Source organism: Mustela putorius, unplaced genomic scaffold, assembly GCF_011764305.1.
Source record: "Mustela putorius furo isolate JIRA1106 unplaced genomic scaffold, ASM1176430v1.1 tig00000228_pilon_pilon_pilon, whole genome shotgun sequence".
In the NCBI taxonomy this organism is placed as follows: domain Eukaryota; kingdom Metazoa; phylum Chordata; class Mammalia; order Carnivora; family Mustelidae; genus Mustela; species Mustela putorius.
In genome coordinates this window covers 2,839,229-2,858,689 of record NW_025421322.1, presented here as the reverse complement: position 1 = coordinate 2,858,689, position 19,461 = coordinate 2,839,229, and the positions used below count along the sequence as shown (strand labels likewise).

At 42.2% G+C, this 19,461-nt stretch overlaps 1 protein-coding gene across 7 annotated transcripts in view; it reads right to left on the bottom strand.

Moving 5' to 3' along the window:
* Positions 1 to 10,227: 10,227 nt before the first annotated feature.
* The window catches only part of MTDH (metadherin), a 59,714-nt gene continuing 50,480 nt past the window's right edge, over positions 10,228 to 19,461 (bottom strand). For 6 of the 7 annotated variants that reach the window (XM_045077964.1, XM_045077968.1, XM_004768512.3 and 3 more), the window contains 3 exons: positions 16,487 to 16,624; positions 14,019 to 14,175; positions 10,228 to 13,361 (listed from right to left, as the gene is read on the bottom strand). In XM_045077964.1, the coding sequence (XP_044933899.1) occupies positions 13,291 to 13,361; positions 14,019 to 14,175; positions 16,487 to 16,624 (366 nt within the window). In that variant the 3' untranslated portion in view covers positions 10,228 to 13,290. The remainder of the gene's footprint in view (positions 13,362 to 14,018; positions 14,176 to 16,486; positions 16,625 to 19,461) is intronic. The other variant, XM_045077966.1, reaches the window with a different exon arrangement.

The window sequence follows — 19,461 nt, the reverse complement described above, 5'->3', positions numbered from 1 at the left end:
TTAATGACTGAACCACCCAGGCATCCCTGAGTTTTTAAGTACACAGTATAGTATTGTGGATTATAGGCACAACACTGTACAGTGGATCTCTAGAACATACTTGTTTGGCATAACCAAACCTGTGTACTTTTCGCCCTCGCCCCGCAAGGACGACAAGAACCCTGGTTCGGATGCATCTTCTCTCTCCTTATTTCTGCAAGTCTACACACTTATATACGCTTACATGACCAATCAGCGAGCAGGGTACAAGAGGGAGCGAATCAGGCTGTGCACCTGAACGAACAACTTCACTAGCAACCAATGCTGTTTACTTCCTCTTTGGGCGTTCTGCTTAGTCTCACGAGACAATCCTAACCTGGCAACTAGCCAGGCGCCATCTTTTAATGGCGGAGGCCGCCCTGGCCAGGGGCCTGCCTCTGACATGTACTCATTGAACAGTCATTTCTCCCTTCCCCCGGTCCCTGGCAACTACCTTTTTGCTCTCTGTTTCTAGGAGTCTGACCCTTTTTCGTATCTTCTGTAAGTGGAATCATGCAGTATTTGCCGTTCTGGGGTAGGCAGCATTAAATTCAATTTAACATTTCGGCCTGAAAAATATCTTTCTTATTTTGCTAATATATCTCCAACGCCCACTGTCAGCCCAGAACCGCCTGGCCTCACCACATTTTTTATCAGTGACCCGTGGGTTGCCTAAGGAGATGACTATTCAGAACTCAGAACGTAACATTCACTTCAGTTATTCTGACACAATCCAGCTTTAGGTGATAACAAGCCAACCAGCTGTCCCTGAGGGGATTTTATGGCCTGTTATGCAGCAGCAGAATCTGTGGAAACTGGAGCTTACCGTAGTCTAAAGTCTTACCTTGGTCGAATTTACTTGAAGACGACACCTGATTGTCAACAGAACTTGAACTTACTTTCAGATTGGCCTTTGTTTTGAAAGCTTTGCTGTTGGGAAATGTAATATGGGACCTCCACTTTGGAAAAAGAGTTGAACAGTTTCTTAATAAAATGAAACAAGCAATTACCGTGTAATATAGTTAGCAATTTCCCTCCTGAGCGTTTAGCGTAGAGGAATGGAAACCTATGTTCACACAAAAATATGGACACAAATGTTTATTGCAGCTTATTCATAATAGCCAGAATCTAGAAACAATCCAACTGTTCCTCAGTGGACGAACAGTTAAAGGACCTTGGTACATATATACCATGGAATGCGGAATGAACTATTTAAAAAAGAAATTTTTTTAAAAAATATTTTATTTATTTATTTGACAGAGAGATATCACAAGCAGGCAGAGAAGCAGGCAGAGAGAGAGGAGGAAGCAGGCTCCCCGCTGAGCAGAGAGCCCGATGCGGGGCTCGATCCCAGGACGCTGTGATCATGACCTGAGCTGAAGGCAGAGGCTTTAACCCACTGAGCCACCCAGGCGCCCCGAACTATTTTTTTTTAAAAATATTTTATTTATTTGGCATAGAGAGAGAGCAGGAGAGCATAGCAGGGGGAGCGGCAGGCAGGAGAAGCAGGCTCCCTGCTGAGCAGAGAGCCGGATGAGAGACTGGATCCCAGGATCCTGGGATCATGACCTGAGCCAAAGGCAGATGTTTAACCGCCTGGGCCACGCAGGCACCCCAGGAATGGGCTATTTTTGATACAGTAATTTGGACTGATCCCAAGTGAATTATGCGGGGTGGTATGTACCCCAAAGGTACATACCATGTGATTCCATTTATATAACATTTTTCAAATGACAACATTATAAAGAACAGAGCCCGTGTTGCCATGGGTGAGGAACAGGGGTGGGGCTGGGAAAGAGGGTGTGGTTATGGGAGGGGTTGCACGGTGAGGGGCTATTGTGTACCTTGACCGCTGCTGATTTCATGAATCTTACACAAGATAAACTTGCACCGTCATAAATACCCACCAAGAAGAGTGCCTAACACCGAGGGAATCTGAATAAGATGGTGGAGTGTATCAGTGTCCGTTTCCTGTTTGCAATATTGTCACTACAGTTTTTTTGCAAGATGCTCTCTTGGAGGGAGACTGGGTCAAGGGTTCGGTCTGATTTCTTAGGAAATCTTTGCACACAAATCTACATTTGTCTCACAGTAAAGAAGTTTAATTGAAATAAGCCTTTGCTTATTGTCGAAGACCGTGCAGGGAAAGCAATCCCTTAAATTTGATAGACCGTTACAGGGCAAAGGAAAGTTTTCCTCTGTTCTTCCTGAGGAACAGCATGCGTTGCAGAACAGAACCATAGGCGTCAGAAAGTCAGAAGCCACTTCTGTTACCTCAAAAGCAATGTGGTATCAGCCTCCTCCAGAAGTCAGTGCAAGGAGAACAGCAAGAGAGGAGAGTGACCTCAAGAAATTCTCAATGAACTCCGAAGATGAACCTTTCTTACTCTTTAAGCTCAGAATGGGACTCTGTACTTGAGCAGGCCCAGACTTCAGACGGCACATCGGCCGGTCTCAGTGTTTGGGCGTTAACCAGTATTCTTGCCACTTAGGAACAGTCTATGCAACGGATGGTTCTTCAATTCCTGCCGTGTGGAAGGCACTGCTGGGGGCCGGGGGTGAGGCAGAAAGATGGTGGACAAGGAAGTCTCCAGGAATTTACAGGAATCCACTGAGGAAGATAGGGCAGCAGTGACAAGGAGCGTAATGAGAACACCTCTGGACAGGTAGAGATGCGGTCCAGGGCTGTGTAGAGGGGGCTGTGGGGGGTGTGTGTGTGTGTGTGTGCACACTCATGCGCGTGAGAGAGGGAGAGAGTTAGAAATGAGGACTGAGACAAGGGAAGGATTACTGGAGACAGTATTTATTTATTTATTTATTTATTTTTTAAAGATTTTATTTATTTATTTGAGAGAGAGAGACAGTGAGAGAGAGCATGAGCGAGGAGAAGGTCAGAGGGAGAAGCAGACTCCCCATGGAGCTGGGAGCCCGATGTGGGACTCGATCCTGGGACTCCGGGATCACGACCTGAGCCGAAGGCAGTCGTCCAACCAACTGAGCCACCCAGGCGTCCCTGGAGACAGTATTTAAACTGACCTTGAGGAGTGCCTGGGTGGCTCAGTGGGTTAAGCCTCTGTCTTCGGCTCAAGTCATGATCTCAGGGTCCTGGGATAGAGCCCTGCGTTGGGCCCTCTGCTCAGCAGGGAGCCTGATTCCCACACCCCCCCACCTCTCTGCCTACTTGTGATCTCTATCTCTGTCAAATAAATAAATAAAAATATTTCTTTAAAAAATGACCTTGAAGTGATTGCCTGTGCGGGTCTTGAAACATAACACAACACAACTGAATTAGAAATTCAGTTCCTCAGCAGCAATGGCCCCCTGTTCAGTGCTCATCAGCCCCATGGGGCTTGTGGCTCCTGTGTGTAACAACACAGATACAGGACCTTTCTGTCACTGAGGAAGTTCTGGAGGGCTGTGCCTGCCTCCAGTTTGGCTCTGTGGCGATGGGAAGGCAACTCTGGAGGAGGCCGCGAGAAGAGGCAGAAGGGTGGGAGGGTAGTGCAGCAGTCTGAGGTAACAGGGGAGGGGAAATTGGAATCCATTTCTGAAGGACCCAAGGGCACGCTCAGGGGTATGAAGAACAGGACCTCTCTTTCTTCGTTTGACAAATAGATCCTGGGGATCATACCCGTAGATTGGGACTGTCCTTATTCTTTTTCACAGCTGTGTAGAACTCCACCCCTGAGCGTGGTTTACTCCAGGAGCACCTCTTGATGCGGACCTGGGCTGATTTCCAGAGTCTCACTGCTACCAGCAAATGCTTAATGTAAAAGATACTTTGTATTTTTGGTATTGTCCTCTTGAACCCTGTGCTTCCAGGGGTGGCGCCTGGGGGCCAGCCTAGAACCCACTTCTCTAGCCCTTTCTCATTTAAATAGCAGGGGTGGGGTGGGGGTCGAGAATGCCCTGTGTTCAAACCGCCATCTTGTGGTGGTTTCAGATTCCTTCTGAAGGTTGTTTGTTTTTTTTTAAGATTTTATTTATTTATTTGACAGAGTGCGGGAGAGGGAACACAGCTGGGGGAGTGGGAGAGGGAGAAACAGACTCCCCCCGACCCCAGCAGGGAGACTGATGCGGGGCTCAATCCCAGGACCCTGGGATCATGACCTGAGCCAAAGGCCCCTCCTCCTGAAGGTTTTAAAATCTGCCCTGATGGGGTGCCTGGGTGGCTCAGTGGGTTAAAGCCTCTGCCTTAAGCTCAGGTCATGATCTCAGGGTCCTGGGATTGAGCCCCACATCGGGCTCTCTGCTCAGCGGGGAGCTTGCTTTCCCCCACCCCTTCTCTGCCTGCCTCTCTGCCTACTTGTGATCTCTGTCTGTCAAATAAATAAAATCTTATAAATAAATAAATAAATAAATAAATCTGCCCTGAGGTGGGCAGTGGCCGAGGCAGGGCTGGAGGCCAGGAGGCCAGCCATGAGCAACTTACCAGCAAAACTGCTTGGAGTCAAAGATGTCCTCGGTATCTGTCAGCACCATGGTCTTCTTTAGCTCTGATGAGGGAGCAGGAGGCTGGCTGAAAACAAAGCAAAAGCTGGCACCTTGCACCCCCTCTCCACCCACTGCCCTTGGTAATATGTGTGACATTCCTCAGGCACCTCTGGCTGCCCTAAAAGAAAAACAAATAGTTAACTTGCAGAGATCACAATCCTACAAGGCAGGAGTCTTCCTTGGTTTACAAATGTCCTTGAGATTTACAACAAAGACGTTACCTTATCAATAGCCCAATTTCCAAAGGCACATAACTCAGGTCCTCAAGCCCTAATGTACCCTCCCCTCCATAAACAAAACTGAAGGAGGCTGAGTTAGAAGCAAAAGTAAATAAAGTTAAAATTTCTTCTAAACCCAAATCTCACTAACAAGGACGCTTGATAGCAGGAATGTAACATACAACCAGGAGACTCCCAATTGTCTTTATGTTAGTGCCTCATTAGAGGGAAAGTGGCCTTGGCTTGACAGCAACCAGGCCTTTAATACCCTGACAGTCTTCTTTACTCCAATAGCCCTTCTGAACACCCCTTTGTCTTCACCTACCCAACTCCTGTGTATATAACTAGCCACTCCTCACATCCCCTGGGCAGCATCTCCGTCTGCCCTCAGATCCTGTCCCTGTGCTCTAATAAACCACCTTTTTGCACCAAAGACGTCTTAAGAATTCTTTCTTAGCCATTGGCTCTGAACCTCACCCCACCGAACCTCAACTAGGTTCTAGAACCAGCTCTTAGGTTGGACGTGATATCCCATCTGCCCCTCAGCTCTGGGTTTGCATTCAAGCCCAGCGAAGGGATAGCGTGGCCCATATTGGAGCTTAGCGTCTCAGCCGAAGCCTGTCTTTGGCTTTTCTCTCCTGCATCGTCCTCAGCTGGATTTCCCTTTGCTTCCTGCCATGAAGGCACATAAGACGCCCCCCTTCTAACAAGATGAGAGGACACAGTCTTGGTCCCACTCTACAGTTCTCAGGGCACTTTTTATTCTTCATATCCCCCAAATCACACTTATAAGTACTTTGAGTTGATACATGATGCTATTTGTAATTTACTTTAAAAGACTTTTAGAAGTCCTTCCCTATAGCCACATCATATAGGAATTTGTCCATGTTTTCCTTAGTACTTGAACAGTCTGGTGTCTTACGTTTGGATTGTTGATCTGCTGGGGTTTATTCCTGTGCATGGGATGAGCAGTGGTTTGCAATGTCTATTCATGTGCGCATTAAATACAGAGGACTTGGGGGTGCCTGGGTGGCTCAGCCGTTAAGCTTAAGTGTCTTCCTTTGGCTCAGGTCATGATCCTGGGGTCCTGGGATCGAGCCCTGTGTCTTGAGCTCTCTGATCAGCAGGGAGCCTGCTTCTCTCTCTCCCAGTCCCCCTGCTTATGTTCCCTCTCTCTCTCTCTGTCAAATATAAAAATCTTTAAAAAATAAATAAATTTATTCAGCAGGGAGCCTGCTTCCCTGCTCATTCTGCTTTTCTGCCTACTTGTGATCTCTCTCTGAATAAATAAATAAATAAATAAAATAAAAAATCCAGTAGTCAAAACATACCACCCAACGAAAAAACAAGCAAATCAACAGACATTTCACCAAAGAAGATTGTATGGATGGCCAATGAACAGGAGAAAAGATGTTCAATATTATTAGCCATCAGGGAAATGCAAATTAAAGCCACGATGGGGTATTACCACAGCCTTATCACAATGTATAAAAAAATGACACTATCAAATGGTGTTGCTGGGACGCCTGGGTGGCTGAGTCCGTTATGGGTTTGCCTTTAGCACAGGTCCTGGCATAGAGTCCTGTATCGAGCTCTTTGCTCAGCAGGGAGTCTGGCATCTCCCTCCAGCCGCTGCTCCCTCTGCTACTGTGGGAATGTAAAATGGTACAGACACTCTGGAAAAGGATTTGGCGGTTTCTTTTCAAACTAAACCTGGGCTTACTGTTGGCTCCCCTGGCGCTGTGCGCTTCTCCGGTGGGGGCCGCTGTCCCCTTGCCCACCATCACCTGCCTGTTGTTTGTCATCCAGGTTGGGACGAGCAATTATCTGTCGTGAAGCTCAGGTGACTGTGGCATCCCTGCTCCTAACACAGGACCCTGAGCCTTCGAGACACTTTGTGCCGCAGGAGGAAAGTGACTGTTCGCGGGAGCACGGGAACACACGGCGACACTCTTCAGTTCAGCCCTTCTTTAGAAAACGGGCAACACGCTAAACACGGATCCGTTTATTCACGTGGTCATTGGACAAATATATATATATATTTTTTAAAGATTTTATTTATTTATTTGACAGACAGAGATCACAAGTAGGCACAGAGGCTGGCAGAGAGGAGGAAGCAGGCTCCCCGCAGAGCAGAGAGCCCAATGTGGGGCTCGATCCCAGGACCTGAGATCATGACCCGAGCCGAAGGCAGCGGCTTAACCCACTGAGCCACCCAGGCGCCCCTGGACAAATATATTTTTTAAAGATTTTATTTATTTGACAGACAGAGATCACAAGTAGGCAGAGAGGCAGGCAGAGAGAGAGGAGGAAGCAGGCTCCCTGCTGAGCAGAGAGCCCCATGCAGGGCTCGATCCCAGGACCCTGGGATCATGACCTGAGCTGAAGGCAGAGGCTTTAACCCGCTGAGCCACCCAGGCGCCCCTGGGCAAATATTTTTTTTGAGCAGCCAAGTCAGGCTTGTTGTAGTTCCAGGAATCCCCGTGAACTAACCGGACATGGCTTATTCAGTACTGTTCTAGAACAAATTCTGCTGGCACATCAAAGTCTTGCTGGGCCCTCCTTCCTTTTTCCTTCAGACGCATTTAATACTGTTTTTCATTTGTTAGATTATCTGTCCTTTTTTAAAAGGCTTTATAGTTTCCATTTGGTCATATCTTTCTTGAAACTTTTATTAAATATGATGCTTCTAGATGTGATGTAATTGAATTTTTTCCCACTTCTCTAGATGCTTAGTCTAGTACAGAAAATTCTATTGGTTTTTGTATATCTGCAGTTTGAGTGTACTCTTTTCCTAGTGATTATAGCATTTCATTAAAATCTCTTGAGCTTTGTCGGTGTACAATCAGGAATAAATACTTTTTCTCTTTTGATGTTAGGCCAGTTTTAAAATTTTCTGTTAATAATTTTGTTAATAGGTACACCTGGGTGGCTCAGTCTGTTGAGCCTCTGCCTTCATGGTCCCAGGGTCCTGGGATTGAGGACTCACATCGGGCTCGCTGCTCAGCAGGGAGCCTGCTCCCCCACCCCTCGCCTGCCCCCCTGCCCACTTGTGATCTCTGTCAAATAAATAAATAATATTAAAAAATAATTTTGTTAATAATCTTTTAATACCGCTCAAGACAATCTTGGCTAGCAGGTAACCCTGCTTTGCTCTGATTTCAATTGAGATGACTTTAGTATTTCCCTTTTGTTTTTGTTTCTTAAATCTAAATTGGGAATGGCTATTGGATTTTGTGAAAATATTTCTTCTGCAGTGTCATGATCATAGGCCTTTTCTGCTCTAGGTTTGTGATAGAATGAAATGTGTCACTGGATTTCCTGATATCAGCCCACACCTGGCATCTTTCACACACTAGCAGTGTGTTAGTCTGTTGATAAATTATTGGCTTTTGTTTGCTAGTAACAGAAATGCCCCCAAGGTTTTGACATTTGGGTAATCCCCTTTCCACTTCCAGTACTAAGGTGGGTTTTCTTCCATCTTATGTTACTGCGATCATTTCAATTTTGATGAGAAACGGGAATAGTTGCAGTATCTCCAGGTAATCCTGTATTTTAGGAAGTTATTACACAGTTGCAAAGACAAATCATTCATTATTACACTATCTTAGCTCCTGTGTTGCCAGAAACTCCTTTTGTGGTGTTTGTCAGAATCTGGCAGTGCCTCAAGAAACTTCATAAGGAATTTGCGCTCTGAATGGGGTCACAAGCTGCTCTTCTGACTTCCGGGTGGGATGGGGGTGGGGTGGGGAGGGGAGGGGGAGCTCCTGCTAGCTAAAGCCTTGCTACCCTCCTTCCCCATGGAAGGCTGCTGTGGAGCATGCGCACAACACAGCTCTGGGGGCGCCATTCACATTCAGACATTGTGCCTGCCTGTATTTACTATAACAATTTCCCTGCAGATGGCCGTGGAACAACTTGAGGAAGGGGCGCCAGTGAGGCCGTGACTCCCTTCCCAGACAGGCTAGAAGTTACCTGGACCCGCAGCTAGTTTGGGCTCGAGAAAGGACCAGGGCCAGCTTAGGGCACCAGGGAGCGCCCATCTTCGTCAATGCCTTGTCTTGCCCCCCTACCCTTGAGCCTGTTAAGTGAACAGCAAAAGTCAGGCTCACCACCCCCCCAATATCCCCTCTGCTGGTAAGGTTCTAGTTCTTAAGCAGAATGGTGGTTTCAGAGGTGTTCATTTTATTATGCTTTATAACTTATGTACATGTTACATATATTCACTTAGAATGTTTTGATACAATAAATAAAAAAAGCATACATATACAAGTAAGAATGCCATTATCATGGGGAAGACCTTGAATCTGCTTAATTTTTTCTTCAGTTAGCCTATTTATAAATCTCAGTACTGTAACTATTAATAGCAAACATGTCACAATGTACTTCCTGTCTTGATGCTGAGTTAGAAATCCTTCTCCTATTAAGAGCATTTAGAAAGAATCGTAAGGCTTATTTTTTAAAGATTACTTTATACAGCAGGGCAATTTTTCTAAGGAAACTTGTAACTGATACTTGCAGGACAGGCATGACAGCAGGCTATTGAGTTTCTGTCAGCCTGTCTCTAGAGTTTAAAGCAGTCCATGGGATGGCAGGAATTTCTTCCAGAAGGCTATATTGCATGTAAGTCTGAACATTCCTTGCTGCTGCTCTTGAGCAGTATCTTGAGATTTCAAAATTTCCGCTTTGCTGGGAACACTACAACCTGACCTCAGAAAGGACGCCTGGGTGCAGGGTAAACGAAGCGAACGTCCAACCCTGTGAAGGGGACCGCCAGCTGGGCTCACTGTCCACCCCACTGCTTCCTCCAGACCGAATCCTGGTTTCAGGACTCACTGGCCCACGACAGCCAGAACGAAGACTAGGATTTCCTGTTCTCTTTGTAGTTAGTAAGATCGCGTGACTAAGTTTGAGTTGATAAGCTTACATGGCGGAACTTTTGAAAAGTGTTCTTAGAGGCAGGGGCCAGAAATGCCAACAGATTTCCCGCTGAGCAGCTAGCTATCTGCAACCTCGGCATAGAAGCCGTGTGTTGACCGTGGGGAGGGCGGGCTGCAGTCCAGAGGACCTGGATTCCTGACCCTGTGGTATTAGAGCAGCCCCAGACCACCTTCCCGACTTTTACCTGCACAAGAAATAAAACTTCTATCTTGTTTAAGTCACTACTGTTTGGGGACACTAATAAATAGTGCCAGATTTGAGTCTCATTTCTTTAACCTAAAAAGCTGATGCAAGTTAAACACTGCACCTGGTGGCGGTTCTGTCCGCTGCTAAGATGACGTCAAGTGGAAGCAGGTTCCCACGGAGAACATCATGCGCCACGAATGGCTATTGTACGAGGTGCTGAACTCCAAATGACTTTCCACTGGTAAAGCCTGCAAATGCATCTATGGTTTTCGAAAGAAGCATCAAGAACATCACAAACTAATTGCCTTTAGACTAGCTTAAGATGCAAAATGACTTAAGTCCCTTCCCATAAGAGAACTATAACGAGCAATTTAAACAAAACAGAAATGATTTTTTTATTTACAATACTCAATGCATTTTACAAATAACATATTTGCATTCCCTAAGTCTTTTGGAAAGTAATTCCAGTTTGTGCAAGGAGTTTACAGAAAAGTCTTAAGACATCTATCTCTTAGACATCTTACACCTAAATTCTCAATTTTGAAAGATATTTCATACGTTAATAGAAGACTGTTTTTAATTAAGAAAAACTAAACTCTGTAGTTAAATATTGCCCTTCAATTATTTTTAACCCAAATACAAACTGGATTAGCTTGTGAAATAATACCATTAGATTTGGATAAATTATTTCCACTGCTCCCCCCACCCCCAAAATGCATGCACAAAGTAAACATGGTAAATTACATTAACGACATTTTATTTCAACACTTTTTTTTTTTTTTTTTGGACTCTCTCAACTATTGTTTTGCTCAGTCTGGGGTACATAGGTAGGATTCTAGTCTAGGGAAATCCTAAACCCCCGCTCCAGGATAGGGAAGGATTTTCAGTAAGCATGCGAGACAGGTCAGGATTAGGGAGATTTCTAAGCAGGTTCTCTGAGGAGCCCTCCTTTGCTAATCAGTACAAGGTTCCCCCTTCAGGCCTGACAAAGCGCAAAGGGATCAGTTACCTCCCTGCTGACGGTGTGGGGAGCATCTAATGTAAGTCACCAAAGGACAATAGGCTCCTCCCTTTCCCCCTCCTCCCTGAATTGCTACCTTCATTTTGGTGCCTTTTGAGGTGGACGATGGAGAACAGTTCCTGTGTTCAGACCCAGAAACTGATTTAATGCCATATAAAGATCTGGAACAGGTAAAGAGCAATGAACAATGATACTTTAATTGTGCAAGAGTTTTCATCTCATGCACGTGAAAGAAAATTCCTTTTATCACTCATAGCTGCCATCTCTTAAAACATAAAATTCTTGTCCTCGCTCTGGAGCAGGAGAGGAGAGCCAGCGGCATCTCCACATGGATGCACCCGCTTGGCCACGCCCTCCTCCATCTCCACACCAGCTCTCTCCTCACAAGACAGCGTCTCTAACACCCGCTATAGGTGGCTGTCGGGGAGATACGAAGCCAGAGAAAGGAAGTCCAATGTCTGACACAGCCAACAAAATTCTAAGACAAAGAAATGGTGAGGTAGAGTTGAGAGAGTTCAACTGATTTTTCTGAGCATAGATCTTTTGGCACATTCTAAAATTATACAGACTCCTTCTCAAATTCTCCTCTGTGACACCTTTACAAAGTGCTGGCAACTTCAGGAATCCTTGGATCTAGTTAGGAAGTATCTATGTAAAGCTCACAGAATAAAGTCATTTGAAGAAATGCATTCCTGGCAGTTGAGCTTATTTACCCCAATATTGAAGCAAATAAACACAATGCTATCTGTTTGCTGAATTTATTTAAACAAATCAATTTAGAAATCTCATAGAATGAAACAAGACTTCTGACATGTAAACATACTGCCCTGTTCCTGAAACAGATGGTAACACCTGATAGAAGTTACTAATCGCTTGTTAGGAAAGCTGTCCGTTAATAAGGCCAGTCTTCAGCAGTTACTAAAACCATTGTGTTTCTTCAGCTTTCCTAGTGTGATGATGCAATACTATCAAACCACAATCAGATCTAATAAAGACAAGATTGGATGGACAGATCAGTACCATTGGTTACAGCTGTTCAACAGTTTCATTCTTGGCGCCACGTAAAAACAAGCCAATCACATCAAATAAATCATGGCTTTTTTTCTTTATCACAATTCACTAAGTGATGTTAATTATGGTCCTTGTCAAACACGTTTGGTAAAGACTATTTACAGTGTACATGGCTGAGCATGCACTATTTATAGTTACAAAGATACCTGCCAGTTTATTACAATAGAATTACACAGTGCCTGAAAATGGTGAAACATCTCACACGTCATTTAAATCAATAGTTTCAAGCAGAAAACGTTCCTTATTTGACCACGATTGCAATAATTACATGAAAATTCTTATAAAAACACGAATCCCCCTCAAGAAATTGATGCATATTCTACGCACTATTGGTTAAGGCAGTAAAAAAATGTATTCCTGATAACTGGAGGTCTTGACAATGTCAATTAAAGCTGTCTGACTCTAGTTTTTCATTCTCCATCATATACTCAAAGTTCTGTCTGTATGACTAATTTGTGAAAGGTTTCATTTTTAAAGTCGAAGAAGTATTAGCAATGAAGAGAAGAGTTGACGCTGGAAAAAAGAAACTGCTAGGGAAAGGGAGAAATGTTAAGTTGGACTTGGCCTGGAAGTTTCCAAATTCTAAACAAGAGCATTATTTGTGAGTCTGAATCTTCAAAGTATAAAACAAATACATATAGTTTACCTTTCTTAATTTAAAATATACTGAACTTTGAACAATTCAAGTAATGTAAGATTATCAAAAATAACTTCATAAGCCATACAAGCATCAACTGCATGTTCAATGTTTTAATTAAGAACTTTTTAAAAATTGTAAACTAAACCATGAGTTTAGTTAACAAATGATAAATGACCTTTTATTTGCACTTGTGATTCCTTTAATACAAATCACTACCAACATATATGTAAAGATATGGCAGATTATGCACTTGATCAAAGCACTTTGATTTAAGCATAAAACAGATTCAAATGGTTTAAGTTCCGTGCATAAGATTGCAGATGCTGCCTACGCACCCGTAGGCAGCTCTCTCTAATCAGAATCCTTTATTCCTCAGCTGCAGATGAGACAGGGCACAAGCTGTTGTAAACAGGGCACTGCTGTAAAACCAGGATAGTATTTTTAAATTAAGATCGTTCTTGTTCAATTGAAAAGACTTTCCCCAAGTGTCTTCCAGCACTGGAGTATATTCTGCTGACCTCTGAATTTCATAAATTAACTTTCCTTTGATTCCATTTTTACGGTGGTTGTGTTCACAGTTTTGTTTTAAAAATTGGTTTAAATTTATATAAAACTCTGTACATGTTCACAAATTATTGCATAAACAGCATAATCTTCCAGACAGTGTTTGTAAACACATGTCCAATTCAGGAAAAATATATTCACGTTTCCCGTCTGGCTTTTTTCTTCTTTTTTATTTGTTTGGGAGATTCCCAGCTAGTTTCAGACTTGGCTAAAAGGACAAAAACAAAGAAAAAACAGTAGTAAATACTATTATGTCTCAAAAATACAAAAGCAGCATCAATGAAAACGTGCTTTGAAATCCACTAAGAATGCTTCAACCTTTACGTTTAAGTTTTCAAGTTCCAGAGACATGTTGTGTAGATTACTCTATGGCTGCCATCCTCTCTTCCTTTGAATCCCAATGTATTGTACTGGTTTATCACATGGAAGATATCTCACTGGTTTTGATCTAAAAAACCCATCATTAATACGGCTCAATCTAAGTAATGAAAACGAAAAATGGGCAAAATGGACACTGCAGGTAGCTGAAGGGAGAAAAGGAGGGGGAAAAGGGGCTCAGAACCATTCACAGTCCCAAGAACATGCGCATGGAGAAAGGGAGGGACCAGATGGACAAAGGATCTAGCCAATCCTCTGCCATCTCTGTCCCTGGCCACCCCCTCTTGCTTAGAGTGATTTCAGTCCCCTGGCCCTCAAAGCTGAGGTCCATAAGGTTCCAGGGAATCTAGCCTTTGCCAAAGGAGGACGGACTACTAATCGATCAGACTTCTAAGATCAGAAATCTAAATATTTCAGACTTCTAAGATATTAAGACTTACAAACAGTACAAAAACATACAAAAGAACCAGAAGTGAGGATTACTTACTCTGTGAAGGAGGCACACTATTTTGCTTAGTATTTGACTTGGATTTATCTGTCTCTTGTAGTATTGGTGGCACTTGGGAAGAGCTCTTGTCAGAATCACTTTTTGATAAAATAACAGATGGCTCGGTAGGAATAGCAGGTGGAAGAGTCTTGATAGGCTATTTTGGAATAATATTATCTTCAGTTCTTTTGTAAAAAGTTTCAAATAAAATTAAATAACACAGGAACAAGTAAACACTAAACGGTTTCCAAATTCACCAGCCGAAGCACTACAACTCATGCCTGCCCTCTAGTGGCATAAACAAACAAATCTTTACCTACAGTAGCCATCAATGTAAGTTGCGATAAAAATGGATGAAAGCATAAAATTAAAAATGTTACAGAATCTCAAACAGGAATGAATAATTCCATTTTCATGAACCTTTACATTTTTCTTTTTCATTACAAATAGAACAATTTTATATTATTTTAGTGATTCAATGTTTTGTGCACTTCTTACCAACTCTTAATTCCTCAAAACTTTTTCATGTGGAAGACAAAAAGAAAAAAAGCTAATTTCTGAACTACCAGTAGATGATGCTTCCTTCTCTGCTTTTAGAAGGGTAAGGCAAACTCAAACAGGGCAGCAATTGCTTCCATTTCCTACCCATGGAAAGTGATGGGTCTCAGACAAAACTAGGGCTACTACCATTAAAAGAAGCAGTAAAACTTGGGTCCAGATTTTCAGAGTTTTATCTAGTCTGGTAGTGAAATCATAATGCAGAGGGCCTAGACTCTTATGCTCTGCTTCTCCTCTCCAACCTGGAAGCAGAAAGGCCTCCATGAGGCCTGTGAATGCATGGTCAGGAGAGGTAAGGATGGAAACTCTAGTCTCTGGAGTGCCTTGAGGTAGTAACAGAAGAGGAGATGAGATCAATTCATCCTTAGCCTTACTTACCATCATGATTGAATATGTAAACAAGGGTAAGTCATGTTTCTCTTGCCCTTTGTTCTTCAGGCTCTCTGGGTGTTAAGAAAGCTCAATGGAAAAGGAACTGAGAGGAGGAAGCTGTGTGCACGCAGGTAATTACAAGGATTCCTTCCTTCTATTTCAGGTACCCCGAAGCTCCATGTGTCTAGCTCGGTTCAGCTTTCTTAGTGCTCTCTATATTTATTTCATACCCCAAAGTTTTAGTATTTATTTCCAGTATTCTCCCCTCTATTCTTTCACTTAATCTATGTTAAATCACAGAAGGACTCAAAACAGTCTTTACAAAATGGCTTCTGAAAACGACTTACTTTGATAAATAAAACATCAAAATGTCAAATGACTCTTTGTAGCCCTACAATTAAACCTATGCATGTACTGAGACCTCATCCTTACATCTCAAAAGGGAACTCTTCTCTTAGGGAATTAAAAGCATAAAAAACAAATAGGAAGTATGGTTAAGATTTTATTTTAGCACAAGACTGTTACCAATTACCTCATTTAGTAACTCAGGTTCTTTTTATTATTATTATTTTTTAAGATTTTATTTTTAAGTAAACTCCACACCCCCCCGGGGGGCTTGAACTCACAATCCTGAGATCAAGAGTCATATGGTTTACCAACGGAGTCAGCCAGATGCCCCTGTAACTCAGGGGCCGGTCTGAAGCTGTTTCATTAAATATGTACACTCCACAAAGGCAGAGACTGTTTTCATCTGCTTTGATCTCTGATACATCCTCAAAACCTCAATTACTGTGTGGCATGTAGTGGGTTCTCTACATTTTTTTGAATGAGCATATAAATGAACCATGCAACTCTAGCAGGATTTCATAGATTTCTGTGCAATTTACCTTTTTAGAAATTAGATTTTTTTTCCCCAAAGACTTTATTTATTTATTTGGCAGAAAGATCATAGGTAGAGAGGCAGGCAGAGAGAGAGAGAGAGAGAGGGAAGCAGATGTGGGACTTGATCCAGGACTCTGAGATCACGACCCAAGCCGAAGGCAGTGGCTCAACCCACTGAGCCACCCAGGCGCCCCTAAATTTTAAAGAACTATGTGTCACTGGCCTAGACCTTTTGTAAAATGGTCCTTTCGGACACATCAAAATTTTTTACCAATGGCACATATTTCAAGAACCTGTTAAACAAATGTTACATTTGAGAGGATGGATTTCAGGAAAATGCAACCAGTGACATTTTCTCTAAGCAATCTATCCCCTGTATGTTTAGGTATTTAGTAGGAGAAAATACACTCTAGTAGTTCTGGTTTCACCACTGATAGTTACGCAGCTTGGGACAAGTTATTTAAGTTCTCCAACCTCATTTATATGATAGCTCTTACTTTTCTCATGGGGTTGTTATGAGGGTTAAGTTAGTGTATTTAAAATGCTCAGCACTTTATTAGTGATTAGCAATGCTTAGCATTTAGCGCTCTGATAAAATAGAGGAGTTAGGGCACAATTCTCATCAAAATTTTATTCCTTAAATACCAAAAAATCACCTGGCTATTTTTGATGAGTGCTTCAGCTGGATCACTAGTGCTTATGGTCTTCAAAGGAAAAGTCTTTTCCTGTTTTGGACGGACTTTAGAGGTATTCATTGGAAGCTCTTCTCTAATCTCTTTTTCTAATTCTGTGTCCTATGGAGAAAAGTAGTCAATTATATGATATAAGTCACTCTTTTTTTTACTAATTAAAAATCGATTTGGTTTGTAGTATTAATGTGCAGAAGATATTTCAAGAAACTAATTTCACTTCAGTAACTGTCTAAACAGTTTAACAGAGCATATAGCAACAATCATTTAAAGATTTAAAATATACAGGCACATCTGGAACAACAGTGATCATCCCTGCTCTCCCCAGGGACTTAAATCAATTGGAAATTAAAAACCAATACACTCCCATCCCCAAATGTAAACGATTCTAATTTACAAACCAATTCAAACAAAATAAACGAGAATTTTTTTCTTTTAGACAAAATATACAGTGAATTAGGTGATACTTGAACTAAGACTTTAGAAATAACATTTCACTTAATGACTTCTTCAAGGAACAAAATATTTGTACATAAGTATAATCTGTAGATAAATGAGGCTGACATAGCAGAAAGTACATTTCAGTTCTGGGCTGCTGTAGCCTAGCTGTGTACTGTCAAGGACAAATCATTTCATTTCCCTGAACCTTAATTTCTTTGCTCAACTATAAAATAAAATGTGCCTAGATAATTTCTAAGGTCCTATCCAAGCTTTACCATTTCCATTCTTAGGCCTTCAGACTTTATTTTTAAAAATATTTTATTTATTTAACACTGAGAGAGAGAGAGACAGACAGACACAGAGAACACAAGCAGGGGGAGCGGCAGAGAGAGAGGGAGAAGCAGGCTCCTATCCCAGGACCTTAGGATCATGACCTGAGCTGCAGCCAGACTCTTAACCTACTTAGCCACCCAGGTGTCCCAAGGCCTTCGGACTTAAGTTTAGGTATGTGAAACAAATATGAACTAGAATACATTAAACAGGACCATCATTGCTCGTTGTATTGTTCTTTAGTCAACACACACACATGAACAAATGGCTAGGATGAGCTTTGAAAGTCTTTAACCAGTACTGGTAGTTTATAAAACTTCTTCAGGATGGTAGTGGGTTTAAACAGTAATGGAAATTTTATTGTGAATTTAAATGGAATGAGTAGCTCTGGAAGCACATATGTAAGATTTGCAATCTGAACAAAATTAATGTGAGGACATCGGTTAGTTTTAAACTAAGCTATACTTGAACAGTAAAGACGCCCACCAAACATGCATACTCAACTAAAAAGAACAAATTCCCGGGCGCCTGGGGGCTCAGTTTAAGCCTCTGCCTTCGGCTAGGGTCATGATCTCAAGGTCCAGGTTTCTAGGCCTGCATCAGCCACTCTGCTCAGTGGGGAACCTGCTCACCAACCTCCGCCACCGCCCCGGGCCTACCTCTCTGCCTATCTGTGATTACTCTCTCTCTGTCAAATAAATAAATATAATCTTAAAAAAAGTAAAATAAAAAATAAAAAGAACAAATTCCCAAATGTATTACAGATAGGATACTATGTTCTATGAACCTGACAACAGAATTTCAAGATGTCTCATTTAATTCTCTAAGCAACCTCCACAGTTAAGCCACTGGTGCAAAGAAAAACAAACGAACAAAAACTAGTAAATGGCAAAACTGAAATTTGAATGGAGATCCGACTCCAAAGCCTGTATATCTACTGTTATTTATTTATTTAAAAGATTTATTGATTTGAGAGAGAGAGAGAGAGAGAGACGGAGGGAGGGGGAGAGGAAGAGAGAGTTTCTAAGCAGACTCGGCAGAGAGCCGGATGCGGAGCTCAATCTCTCGACCTGAGATTATGACAGAAGCCAAAACCAAGAGTCAGATGCTTAACCAGCTGTGCCACTCAGGCGCCCCCATATTCACTGTTATTTTTTTAAGGTTTTATTATTTTATTTAGACAGAGAGAGACACAGCGAGAGAGAGAACACAAGCAGGGGGAGTGGGAGAGGGAAAAGTGGGCCCCCCACGAAGCAGGCAGCCTGATGTGACGCTCCATCCCAGGACCTTGGGATCATGACCTAAGCCAAAGGCAGACGCTTAATGACTGAGCCACCCATGTGCCCCCTCACCGTTATTTTTAAAGACATATCAAACATTTTAAAAAGGAGTATCAGAATACTGAAAGAACTTCCACAAGTTAATGACCTTTGCCAGTAAGTTGAAATATATAGATGACATCTATCTCACAAAATTGCTTTTAAAAGGAACTCACCTAATCCACAAACCAGAAAGTAGTCTTAGTAAAGGCTGTAATTTAAGTCACAGAAGTCCAGGAAGAGTTTGGCTAAACATAGTTTTAGATTTTCACATCCATTGGTCTCAGTTACGTTAACCTTAACACTCAACTATTACTGTGAGAAACAACTAGTACTGAAAATGGATTAGTGTCACTTACAAGGGGCTGTGCTTCCCTCAACAAAAAAATGAATGCAATTTGTATTTCCTTAAAAAGTCTTATGCAGCAACTTTTCCTGAAAAGAACAATAAATAGGAAAACTACTCTGTAGACTATCCTCTAGGAATTCTGGCTATCTCCTACATTTAAAGGAATAAAAATAACTAGCCACATGGCTATAGGTAAGGAATAAGATTTTCCTAATTTGTAATGTAATGGTGATGCTGCTTTCAAAGAGAAACCCATGCATACTTCTAGTAATCTAGTATGTTTGCAATTAAAATAGCTTTGTTTCCATCTATACTGTAATTTTAAAAATTTCCGAATAGGAGAGAGCCATGAAAAAAAAAGGAAGGAAAATGGAAGAGTAACATACGTTCAAAGTTTCTGTTAGAAGCCAAACAAGCAGAAGATTCTAAGATGCTAAAAGTGGAGAGCAAACTCAGAGTTAGTGACACTCTACTTGTGACCCACATGGCTATACTGAGCTAAA